A 12,132-nucleotide genomic window follows, 5' to 3' on the forward strand; every position below is an offset into this window, starting at 1 on the left:
CTTGAATGAAACTGGTCAACTTCACATGTCAATTAATTTTTCATAATTTCAATACAAACAGGTGTTAAATGGATGCCACAGGCACAAACCGGTTTATATAATATTTACTGGTTAAGCAGGTTAATTGAAAATATTGAAGTGTCATTGTTTGTTCAAATTCCCATTCTTACAACAAGGCACAAAGTACAAATATTCAAACAATAGGAGAGAGGGTTTTTTGGGCAAACATATAATAAGCGAAAATGTTTAAATACAAATCAAACAAAAATTAATCACCATGTAACAATGAAAGTGATTATTATTTTGAACAAGTGAGGTTGAAAAAAAAACCCTTCTAATTAAATTTGACAGTTCATAGTGCCTTATAGGACTGATAAAATTATAGGGGTCATGGGAAAAATTTTGCAGCAACTAGCGGCTGCCAGCCCTTCACTGCTGCTAGTGTAACCATAGCTTGAATCATTCATGGCTCAGGTCAACATTAACTCCTTAGTTGTTTAAGCACTTGCCACATTAGGCACTGCTCAACATATTTCCCTTTGCTATTTAAAAAGACCCCTCATTCTAGGACAGTTCCATTAGCATAACCATATTCGGCACAGCACAATATAATTTCCCTCGCCCTTTGAAAATACCTTCCAATCAAGGACGTATGCAAAAGAAAATGATCTCACACTCCCCTGAAGAAGCCTAAGGAGGCAAAACGCGTCGGGTATGAGACTAATATTTTCTCATGTCGTCCAATACTCATATCACTCCTATAAGGCACTATGAACTGTCAAATTTAATTTAAAGGGCTTTTATCTAGTTCTCAAACTCACTTATTTGTTTGAAATTATAATGACTTTCATTGTTACATGGTGATTAATTACACAGCTAAACAAAAATTTTTTTTTTCACTTGCCAAGGATTTTTTAATATATTTAGTGTATTTCAGGTCTGCTGAATCCAGAAATTACATCAGTTTCATTGAATTGGCTCTAGTTCTTGTGATACAGGAATCGGAACAGACGATTTTACCAACAACAAATGTTAACACAGCATATTAATATCAAGCTTTATTTACATCGATGTTTTGCATTTTATATAATAAATGTAGCATTATTTTCATGAAACTTTCATTTGCCTTCTTTTATTCATACATTTTCTTTTTTTACAGAAATAAGAGTTGTTTAACCTCCCTAGCATTCTAATTTCGTTCAAATTTCCGTGCAAAAAGCGTTAAATGTTTTTGGAAATGGAAATTTATTTTAAATTGTAGTCTATAATGTTTAGGCATAACTTAACGAAATATGTCCAATATTTAACAAATTTATTAATAAATTTGAAATAAAAAAACACAAAAATCTGTAAAAAAAAATAGTTAAACATGTAATGTAAGTGTACAGTAGCATATATAATATACATTTATTAAAATTATATATATATTATGCGAAAATTTCTTTGTATTGGACTCAATACAGCTAATTTGTATTGAACCCAATACAAAATTATTTGAATTTCCCACAGATCTGCCCGCACCCACGTCTCCGGGAAACCCCAGAGATCGTCTCTGCATTGCGCGGCTGGAGATTGGAGCAGGACAGGGAAGGACAACAGAGCAAGGTAAGTGGGTTTTTTGTGTGTGACTCGGGATTACCACTATTTGCAGGTAAAATCCACTCCGAGTCACACTCAGGATTACCGCTAGGGGGGTTAAATGACCCCCAATGTATTTTGCTACATTTGTGGTAAACATTCTCAGCAAAAACAGAGAAGAAACATTACAGAATTTGTGAAACAAGCATATTTTGGTATTAAACTGGGGGACCAAGATAAGTATTGGGTCCCCATATGATATGCAAAATTGTGTGGAGTGTCTACGTCAGTGGCAAACTGGAAAACTGAAAAGTTCAAAATTTGGTGTACCTATGGTATGACGAGAGCCCAAAAATCATCATAAAGATTGTTATTTTTGTGCTGTGAATGTAAAAGGTTTCAATCGCTACAAGAAAAACAAGTGGGAGTACCCTGATTTGGAATCAGCAAGACGACCTGTGCCGCATGGTGCTGATGTTCCCATACCGGTGTTCAGTACACTCCCTGATATTCCTGTATCTGACATGGAGGATATACAGGGTTTGAAGTGTACTCCAAGAGTTAGCAGTGGAAGTGAATAGGAAGGAAGTGTTTCATCAAACCAGCAGTTCTCCCAAGAGCTTAATGATTCTAATGACCTAAGTCTGTCAAAACAAGCATCTGAACGTTTAGCATCCAGGCTAAAAGAAAAGAGCTGTCTGAGACCGGAAGTTAAAATAACTGTTTATAGGACAAGAGAGGTGACACTCCTACCATATTTCAGTGAAGATCAAGACTTTGTGTACTATTGTAACATCCCTGGACTACTAACCCATATGGGAGTATCAGAATACCGAGCAGAAGACTGGTGGCTTTTCATAGACTGTAACACTCGAAGTTTAAAATCTGTTTTACTGTATAATGGCAACTGCTATGCATCAATTCCAATTGGAATCACTCAACAAAACCTAAAGAAGAATATAAAAATATCTAAATGGTCTTACAAAAGCTTTGCTATCATGAACACCAATGGTCCATATGTGTTCATTTAAAAATGGTGAACTTCCTATTTGGACAGCAAAGTGGATACACAAAGTACCCATGTTTAAACTGCTTGTGGGATAGTAGAGCAAAGTAGGATCACTGGAAAAAAGTGACATGGCCTCCAAAGGGTAAACATGAAAAAAGGTGCAGCTAACATCATTAACGAGCCAATGGTTGAGAACATAAAGTTGGGATTAATGAACTAATTAAAGATTCAGAAACTTATAAATGATTCAAGTTACGTGACTGATACTGAAGCTTCTGCCGGGCACAGCTATGTCATGGTTGTCAAGAACTTCTTGGGTAACCATAAAGCACAAAATTATGAAGAACTGGTACAAAACTTGCTCTTAAACATTAAAAATCTGGGTGCTACTATGAGCATAAAGGTACACTATCTCCATAGCCATTTGCAAACATTTCCAGAAAACCTTGGCGATTTCAGTGAGGAACAAGGGGAGAGGTTCCATCAAGATATAAAGGTGATGGAAGAAAGGTGTCAGGGCACATGGGATAGACACATGATGGCAGACTACTGCTGGAGCCTTCAACGTGATTGTCCTGATCATCAGCATAAAAGGAAATTATACAAACTGAGTTTTTCAATTACTTTTTAGTGATTAGTTCTGTATATATACTGAATATAGAACATTATGACATATTATTTCAAGAACATATATATATATATATATATATACTTGACCTAGTTGACAATTTAATTTTGTATACCTAGGCATATCTAGTTTAATTTTGCTTAATTTTCATGTTTCATTAGTTTTCTATGAGGTTATTATTGAGGTCATTATTTCAAAAACGAGCCAATATAGCTAAGCCAATACCATATTTGTGCATCAAACATAACCTAAAATTACTTTAATCTGTTTGGCAAGAAAATGTTTGTTGACCAGTGGTATTGTTTGGTTTGTATTTTAACATTTTCGCTTAATACAGGTTTGCCAAAAAAAAAAAGAAAATCTTTTTCTCTCTTCCTATTGTTTGAAAATTCGTAATATATCAAGGGGTTGGCTTAAAGGTATTTCTGATATGGTAAATACTGTTTAAGTACTTGGAGGTTACAACCTTTTCCCAGGTTTAAATGAAACAAAGCAACAAGGAACAAAGCATTGACTTGTGCACAATGATGGCAGTTGGTTGACGGCGGGGGGTGAAAGTAGAATGTGATTTGCTTTGATCCATCCTAATTTTTCATCATTAGATGGGCTGCCATGATTAATAAGCATTCCATGTCCAATTGTAGCTAACTTTTATTGCATTGGTGTTTTATTTTAATATAAAAGTCTGTATCCATAGTATCCAAAGAATCCATGGATATTTAGTAGCTACAGCATGAAATTCACCACAACCTATTAGCAGCCTCCAAAGGGAAACACACAGTGTGGATGCTTTAATTTTTATGTTACAACTATATATATACTTGCATTATACAAAACTTACATAAAATGAGTTGCTTAAGAGCAAAAAAATACCCTGACTGCACTGCTTAGTAGGTCTAGAAGATTGTAGTTGGAGTTAAATGTATGTTAGAATCTGGGTGATTGAAGGAAGGTTGGAAGACTGTTGGGTGTGCACCTTGTTACCATTTTCACTTTGACATCCAAAAGGTCCCTACAGCTAAACACAAATGTGGAGAACATATTTCCCTCCTCAGGTTTACAGTGAAATGTTTATTTATACCCAAATGCTGCATGTGTTTGTCTATTATTAGTAAGTTAATTGATAACTTACAGCTCAGTCCTATCAACTTGATGAGAGATAGACAAGTGAGAATTATGAGGGAAAGACAAGTGAGAGTTATGAGAAAGACAATTGAGATGAAGCCAATTTTCTTCTGAGTTATACTGTGATTTTTTTGGGATCCTGAGGGCACACGTATAGACGTGATGCTTTGGTGGTTTTCCAATAAAAACTTGAAGCATGCCCAAAACATGATTCAGTATTCATAACAGTGAGCCATTATCTCATGTTGTTTTTTCACTCCAACTAAGCAGGGCCATAATTGCATTTCTCCTATGGGAGATGTCAAGGGGTTTTCTGAAGTGAGGTCATGACTTGCCCAGCATCCTTCCAGATCTGAAATTCTTTCATGTAGAAAGTTAATGGCTATGTTTTGCTTTGTCTAGGCATGTAACATTTCCATATGTTACAAAATATTTATCAGTTATTAACCACAGTATATTTCAGCCATATTTTATTTAAGAAATGAATCTTCAGTTCTGACATTCTAAAGGTGAATTGCGCACAAGAATTTGGTGTTGCAACCCAGAACGAGTAATCATTTTTCACACACTAGTAACAAGATCATAAATCATTCTAGTGTTTCTTTTTCAGGATTTGGCATGTATTTCTTAGTCAGTCTTCACTCTGAACACAGTAATTCTGATATTTATTCTTATTGTGAAGAAAGGGACAGAAGGTGGCAGTAGAGTTTTCTTAAACACGTAAAGGCTCACATAATGAGAATCATACAGTACATACAGTAAAAATGAGACTATGCAGAGACGCATAGAAGTCCTATGCTACTGGTTTGTATTTTTGTTATTACGTCAAACAATTCCCTAGATACATACATATGTTTTAGAAAAAAAGTAATAAATGTCCATACAGAATGAGGAGAATATAAATATACCACACTCTATAAGTAATGGTTGCTCAAGAAATGATTAAATGCAGAGCTGTATCTCAGCATTTTGCTGAACCTATAGTATACTAGTAGGTTTACTTTGCCAGCAGAATGACAGGATGGCTAACCTAGCCACTGAGACTACAGTTTTCAGAAGAATTTGTTTGATCTTGAGTGGGTACAGAAGCAATAGGCAGAAAATGACTAAAAAAACAGAAAAAGCAAAGCATTTTTTGGAGGAAACATGGTCTATATGTAAAGAATCTAAGGCCAGTTTATATTCATCCTGCTTGCTAACCTGTTTGCTAATATGGCTGTTGACACTGTTCATATGTAATAGTAATTCTAGGATACTGGCAATCTGTGGAAACAATGAAGAACCTATTACCAATAGTAATTGGGGGCTGAGAGCGGCCCACAATCATCCCAGAAAAGTGTAGAGAAGACAATGGATGGCAAGAGGGCAGCATGCTAGCTAAGAGGTAAGTGCTCTGGCCCTTGCAGCACTAGGTCCCAGGTTCAAATCTCAGCCAGGACATTATCTGCATGAAGTTTGAATGTTTTCCCCATGTTTGTGTGGGTTTCTCTCTGGGTACTCTGGTTTCCTCTCACCATCCTAAAACATGTGGTTAGGTTAATTGGCCCTTCTACCCCTCTGAAAATAAATTGCCCTTAGACTGTATTAAAAACATATAATTCTATGATAGGGACATAAGATTGTGAGCCCTTTTGAGGGACAGATAGTGACATGACTATAGACTTTGTACAGTGCTGTGTAATATGATGGTGCTATATAAATAATGTATAATAATAATAACAGAACTATTAAACAGGCCACACAAGTTTACAGCTCCTCCATCCTGAGTTACAGGAGATTTGTATTCTTGCAGAGGGGATGATCTTAGCTTAGTAGAATTTTTTAAGTGTGGAAGAAGAAAGAGGGGTCCCCAAAGCTGGCACTCCTAAGGCTTGAAGGAACAGACCTAATGTTTCTGTTTGGAAATATGTCCATCCTAATCAAGTTGGATGAGATTTGATCTAACTAATCTAGGTATTCATTCATTATAACCAGCCTATCATCTGTGTAATAGCCAAATAAATGGTTAATTTATTATCACTCAACTTCTACACAAAAAAGTCAGCATTCTTTTTGTGCTGGTAAACCATTTCCCATACATGTTAAGTTTCATTTTTGACTTACTAAAAGGAATTTTTTATGAATCAAAAGGTAAACTTACTTTGGAAGGTGATCCAGCAGAGTCTTCAGCTCCTCACATATCAGTCTAACAACACCACTTTTAATGTTGCTGTATGATACATCTATCATGAATATATAAGCTGGAGGATTGGGAGGTTTGTTTTTCTAAAGACAAAGAAATACATGTTTTAATATGGAAGAAAAAAACATAATAGCAAAGCCAGATTTGTGAAAGATTTGGGGCACTAATGCACAGTAGAGACATTCTGGAAAGAATCACAGCAACCTACCTCATAACTCCTTTCCTCAGTCCTGATGCAAGCAGAGGGGATGCTTTTATGTGGTTATGCAAATTGTAAAATACCTCGTGGTGTGGATGTCAGTCTGGAGTCTGACATCATGGTAACTTCACTAGGTGGCACTCAAATGTGGAGCTAAACCTCTAGAACTGAAATATCAGAAGACCCAACAATGGAAAAGGGGTGGCCAGGTATAGTAAGACAGGTAAGGAAGGGCAGGAAAGTCTAAATGATGCCAAATGTCATGACCTGCTGCACCTTTATCAGGATGTGAGAAGCTCAAAGTATACAGCTAAATCAGAGTCAGCAGTTTCTGTACAGGAGAGGAGACTGTACAACTATGCTAGACTAGTAGGTAAGGCTAGAGTTCAGTTTCAAATAAAAAAATCCAATGGCATGCAGAAACAAGAACTTGTGTGTGTAATCATGACTGGACCAACAAGATTCCACATAAGATTTGCATCACGTAACTAAAAAGATTTGCTATTTCTTTTTCCAAGGAATGCCCCTCTGCAGCTGCCACTTTTCATAAACTACTAAGTTTAAAGCTGAAATGACTGTTCTAAAATATTAATAGAAAACATACACCAGAAAGAGACATAACAAAAAGAAAGCCAAAATACAGCTAACATCTTACACTCACTGTGAACCAAACCAAAGTCACTCAAAAAACAGTAAACTATAAGATTAAAGGAAAGAACAAATTTTGGTCAGCTGCCACTTTACTGACTGCCTACATCAGAATGGCCCTGTTCAGCTACATTGTAAAGATGGTTTCAATAAAACCTATCCTTTCCAGCGTTAGGCTGCGTACACATGAGCTCTGTACACACAACACCCATTCTTTTCTTATAGAGAGGGGATGTTGGCCACGTTGTTTTTAGGTATGGTATCTAAGTTCTTTGTAAAATAGGAGATAAATATCCAGATGGGAAACTACACCTAGATGTACTTAGATGGCAAACCAGTTATCATTGGTTTACATTCACCTAACCTGTTTATACATTAGTAACCAAAACCAAAAGAACTACTCTTGATATATACAGAATAAATCTGTTTTTTATTATATTGCTAAGGAGACAGTTTCAAAGTAACATGTTAAGGAAAAAAAATTTCCAATCTCCTGTTATGATTCACTATGCCAAAATGGTTTTACAAATTACAACAAACTTTAGACATGCACTTCTAGAGAGAGATAAAACAAATGCTGGCCTGGGAGCTAAAGGGAAGAGTTTAAGCCTGCAATGCACTTACTCTGCAATAATCCAGTGTAGCAACATATTCATAAGATCCCAGAGACAGCTCTGGCCTTTCATAGTAGTCCACTCTTCTGCCAATATGGTCCAGATGTTGAAAGTAGAATGGAGGGACTAACAAAACATAAACAGGAAAACAAAATTATTCAGGGGGAATGATATTTCTTCAGATTTAAAATACAAATATATTTCAGTCAAGATCGTGCTTTATAGAAAAGATATACCAAAGTTTTAGGTCAAGGTAACCATAAAGATCTGAGAGTGTATTGTATCAGAGTTATCAACATACTACTTCATTAAGATCAACTTTATTTACTGAAATGCAACACAGAACAGCCAAGCCATAAGAATCAGCAATAGTTGAAATCACTCTCCTGCACACTTCAGTTTAACATTTGTCTTTTCAATGGACAAAGGAGATGCTGGATAACGCTACAGGAGTTTTTTTACTAATTATCATCCAAGAACAAGGCCAACCTGAATGAATTGTTATAGTCAGCTGTACCTTAAGATTTTACAGGTTTACTCATCTAAATTCATGAGACAAAATAAATCTTTATTCCTGTGCAGAGGAACATATTGCTTCTTGGGATGTCAAGCCTGCTTCTGTGGGGAGGAATAGGCAGGGTGCCCTACATCAGACCCCAAATACATCTTTCAAGAGCTCTCTACATACAGTGTGTCAGCATGTACACCTTAAGCTCAAATCCCTGAAAATACTTGTTTCCAATTCTGGAAAAAGTTGTTAAGATGTAGCACCCGATATAAGGTTTAATTACTGTCAACTTTCCAATAAGGAGATTTCTCCTTATGTCATGAGCTGGTGACAGGTAATCACAGGAACAGGGATTGAGATAAACATTAATATTATTATTATTATTATTATTATTAATAATAATAAACAGGATTTATATAGCACCAACATATTAAGTAGCAAAGTACATTAAATAGGGGTTGCAAATGACAGACTAATACAGACAGTGACACAGGAGGAGAGGACCCTGCCTAAAGAGCCTACAATCTAGAAAGGGAAATGCAAGCAATAAAATTACTTATGTTACCTAGAACAGTTACATTTCCCCCACTACATGTCCACTTGTCACAAGTGAGGGTACCCTGTGGGGTTGCTTATAGCATTACAAACCTAAAAGGTGTTCTAACTATCCTTCATGCTGCTAAAAAGGTTTAGCTGGAGTTGGGCTTTGGTATGTCTGTGATTATGTATAAAAATATTTTGCACAGGCCTGATCCCCTTTTACTTATAAAAGCAATGCATGCAAAGGGGTGTAATTCTGAGAAATGAAGGTGTTAAAGCACTGAATGATGTGCTCAGAAGTGTCAAAGCTCTTTTTAGGTCTGTAACAGTAACCAGCATGAAAAGAAGAGGCCAGTGTTCATTGGTTTTACTGTTTCTCACTCCATACAAACCTGCAGATCAAATGAACCTGTCAATAAATAATTTCAGAAGTATTCTAGGATAATGTCAAAAGCATACTGTATTTGTAGCCCAATGCCCATTGACACAAACCCTAACTGTTTTAACACAGACATGAATATCATTTATGCGTAATGCAGTGTAAAATATGATAATTACAAAAATGTCACACAGATATTCATGTTTGTCCTGTAAATTTAAAAAATGCCTAATAATACTGAAACTGAATTAAAAAAAAGTATCATCAAATTATTTTTAAAAATCAATGACCAACATTTGATACTAACAGACCATTTATGCTTCTGAGAAAGAAACTCCCACACAATAAAATATTGATATTGGAATACCTTGAAATCCATATCCTTTTTCTTGCTGCTTTTACATCATGAAGAGTTATAGCAGAGAAGACTAGAACAAGCACTATAATAACACAAATATTTTTCATTCTGCAGCAAAACTGCTGACTAGATCCTAACTTATTGTGATTATGAATAGGTATTTAATCCACATCATAACATACAGTATATATTTAACATGGTTACTGACAGATAAAACAAACCCAGGACTGCAGTATATTCAAAGAAATTTAAAATGATATTTGTTTAGGTCTTTTTTCCGCCAAAAATAGTACAAATAATTTGAGTTGGAATATTTACTTTTGCTTAGTTTCCTTTACCCACTTTATGCCAAGGGGAAAAGGAAACTCTCAGAATTAGTGTCTGAAAGCTCAGGTTTCAAAGTTAAAAAGATTACTCTTTTAGGGAAAGGACAGTGCCGCTGCAATTCAAATGAGGATATCCAAGTTAATTCTAATGTCTAGCAGGACTTGTTCCGACAAAAAGAAAACTTGGGACTCATCCAAAAGCACAGAAACACTTGCTTATGAGTCACATAGAGTAACTCTTGGACAAATATGGCATGGTATCTTCAGTGAAAATGAGCTTGTCACTGGAAAGATTAATAGATGTTGAAGCCATGAAATCCATAGGCACATGAAGCTTATTAAAACAACTCTTACTTTTACAGCTCTTCTCTGTGACATTTTATGTGTTATCGGGAAGAATGGGGTGAGAAATATTTTGCTGGATAGATTTTGAACAAATCCTCCATCTACAGGCTGATTTGTTTTTTAATGTGTTTTTTAAATGTGTGTGAGGTCTTTGGGGAGTTCCAAATACCAAAACTTTTCACTTAATATGTTTGGAATGCCAAAGGACATTAATGACTAATGTACAATGTACAGTATACTATTTTAATGCAAATGTTATTTTTTTTTCTGGAGGCAACATTGGTTTTATATTAAATCTTTATGTTTTCTGAACAGTAATTACAAAGGAAAAAAAACATTTGGGGACAACAAGAACAACAAGTTCTGGGGCAAGCACTATGTACCTATATTTTATTAATCTGCTCCTACCTGGTCCCTTTAGTAGCAGATAGTATGTTTGCAGCTGCTTTTCTAGAGAAAGACCAGGGTGTTACCAAGAATACCCTATAAGGTACATTTGGTACATACCTATTAGGTACATTTGGCACAGTCATGTTCTACATTAAAATCAGGATATCTAGAATGGTGTCGCCACCCCAATCTCAAGCAAATAAACTGAAACAGGCATCCCAAAAGTTACCCTAATGCTAGCTGAGGTTTCTAACCATATCACTTAGGGCCCTCCATGGAGAACGTGTAGGAAAAAAAGATACCAAGGGTGGATTTATTATCTCTGTTTCCAATCTTAGGTAATCCTTCTTTTGTATCGGGTCTGGAAGACATTATTTTCTGTAGACTTACAGAGGCTAATGTTTGTAGGGCCTTCATTTCCTTGATGAGTTTGAAACTCTTCGTTTAGGTAGTGGAGGCCCTTGACATACTTTGTCGTTTATGTACGCTCTCTTCAACTTGTCTTCTCCAGAATATGTTCCTTCCTTTTTTAAGTTCTGGGAGAGTAAGCTGGGGAGATTGTTTATGGAAGAAAATAGATCAAGGGTGCTCCAGCTGCCAACCAAGGCTTCAATTAGTAGCGGTTTTCAGGTACAGAAATATAGAATACTAATGTGATGGTAGCGTAGCTCTGAAGATTTGCATTTTCTCTTTCCAACTACATCAGATGTCTTTTGCAAATGTAATGTGGGCAAGGAGACAATGTAACCCTCTCATCTGGGACTTCCCAGCATTAAAGAGTTTGTGTGAAAAAGTTCATGAGATTACTTTGGTTTGACTTGAGGTTTACTGTCCATTACCATTACTAGTCATCCTGCCTTTTTTCTTTTACATTTGAATGAGATACCTGTTAAGATGTACCAAAACTATTAGCTTCCACATCTGGGTAATTCAGCAAGATCCTGCGTTCCCCTGCTATGGACAAAGACTTGTCTACCCGCTGTGGGAATGTGGTTATCCAAAATATAGGAGCCTATGTTGATGGATGATCTCAGCTCAGATGTTACATAAATGGTTCTACTGGCAACAGTTTCTTTACTCTCTGAAATACAAATGTCACTTGGATTTTGCCCAGTAGGTCATTTTTTTTGTACAACCCATTGGAAGTGAGACTTGGCCCTGTTGGATTTTAGATCCTTTTTCAGAGTTGTCATTATGTGTAATCTATGATTGTTACTTGGGATTCATTTCCTTTGGGAACCAAATCCCTGATGAGTACTTAAGGTTAAGATTTTTATTCACCTTCATATGTTATTTGGAGTTT

At 35.9% G+C, this 12,132-nt stretch overlaps 1 protein-coding gene across 1 annotated transcript in view; it reads right to left on the reverse strand.

Moving 5' to 3' along the window:
• Positions 1-12,132, reverse strand: part of SEC24D (SEC24 homolog D, COPII coat complex component) — a gene marked incomplete in the record, with an annotated part of 72,131 nt that overhangs the window by 22,951 nt on the left and 37,048 nt on the right. Inside the window, 2 exon segments of the mRNA XM_072405769.1 lie at positions 6,481-6,605; positions 7,994-8,109. Coding sequence (XP_072261870.1) covers positions 6,481-6,605; positions 7,994-8,109 — 241 coding nt within the window.

The sequence above is a fragment of the Pyxicephalus adspersus genome, chromosome 3, assembly GCF_032062135.1.
Source record: "Pyxicephalus adspersus chromosome 3, UCB_Pads_2.0, whole genome shotgun sequence".
NCBI classification, from domain to species: domain Eukaryota; kingdom Metazoa; phylum Chordata; class Amphibia; order Anura; family Pyxicephalidae; genus Pyxicephalus; species Pyxicephalus adspersus.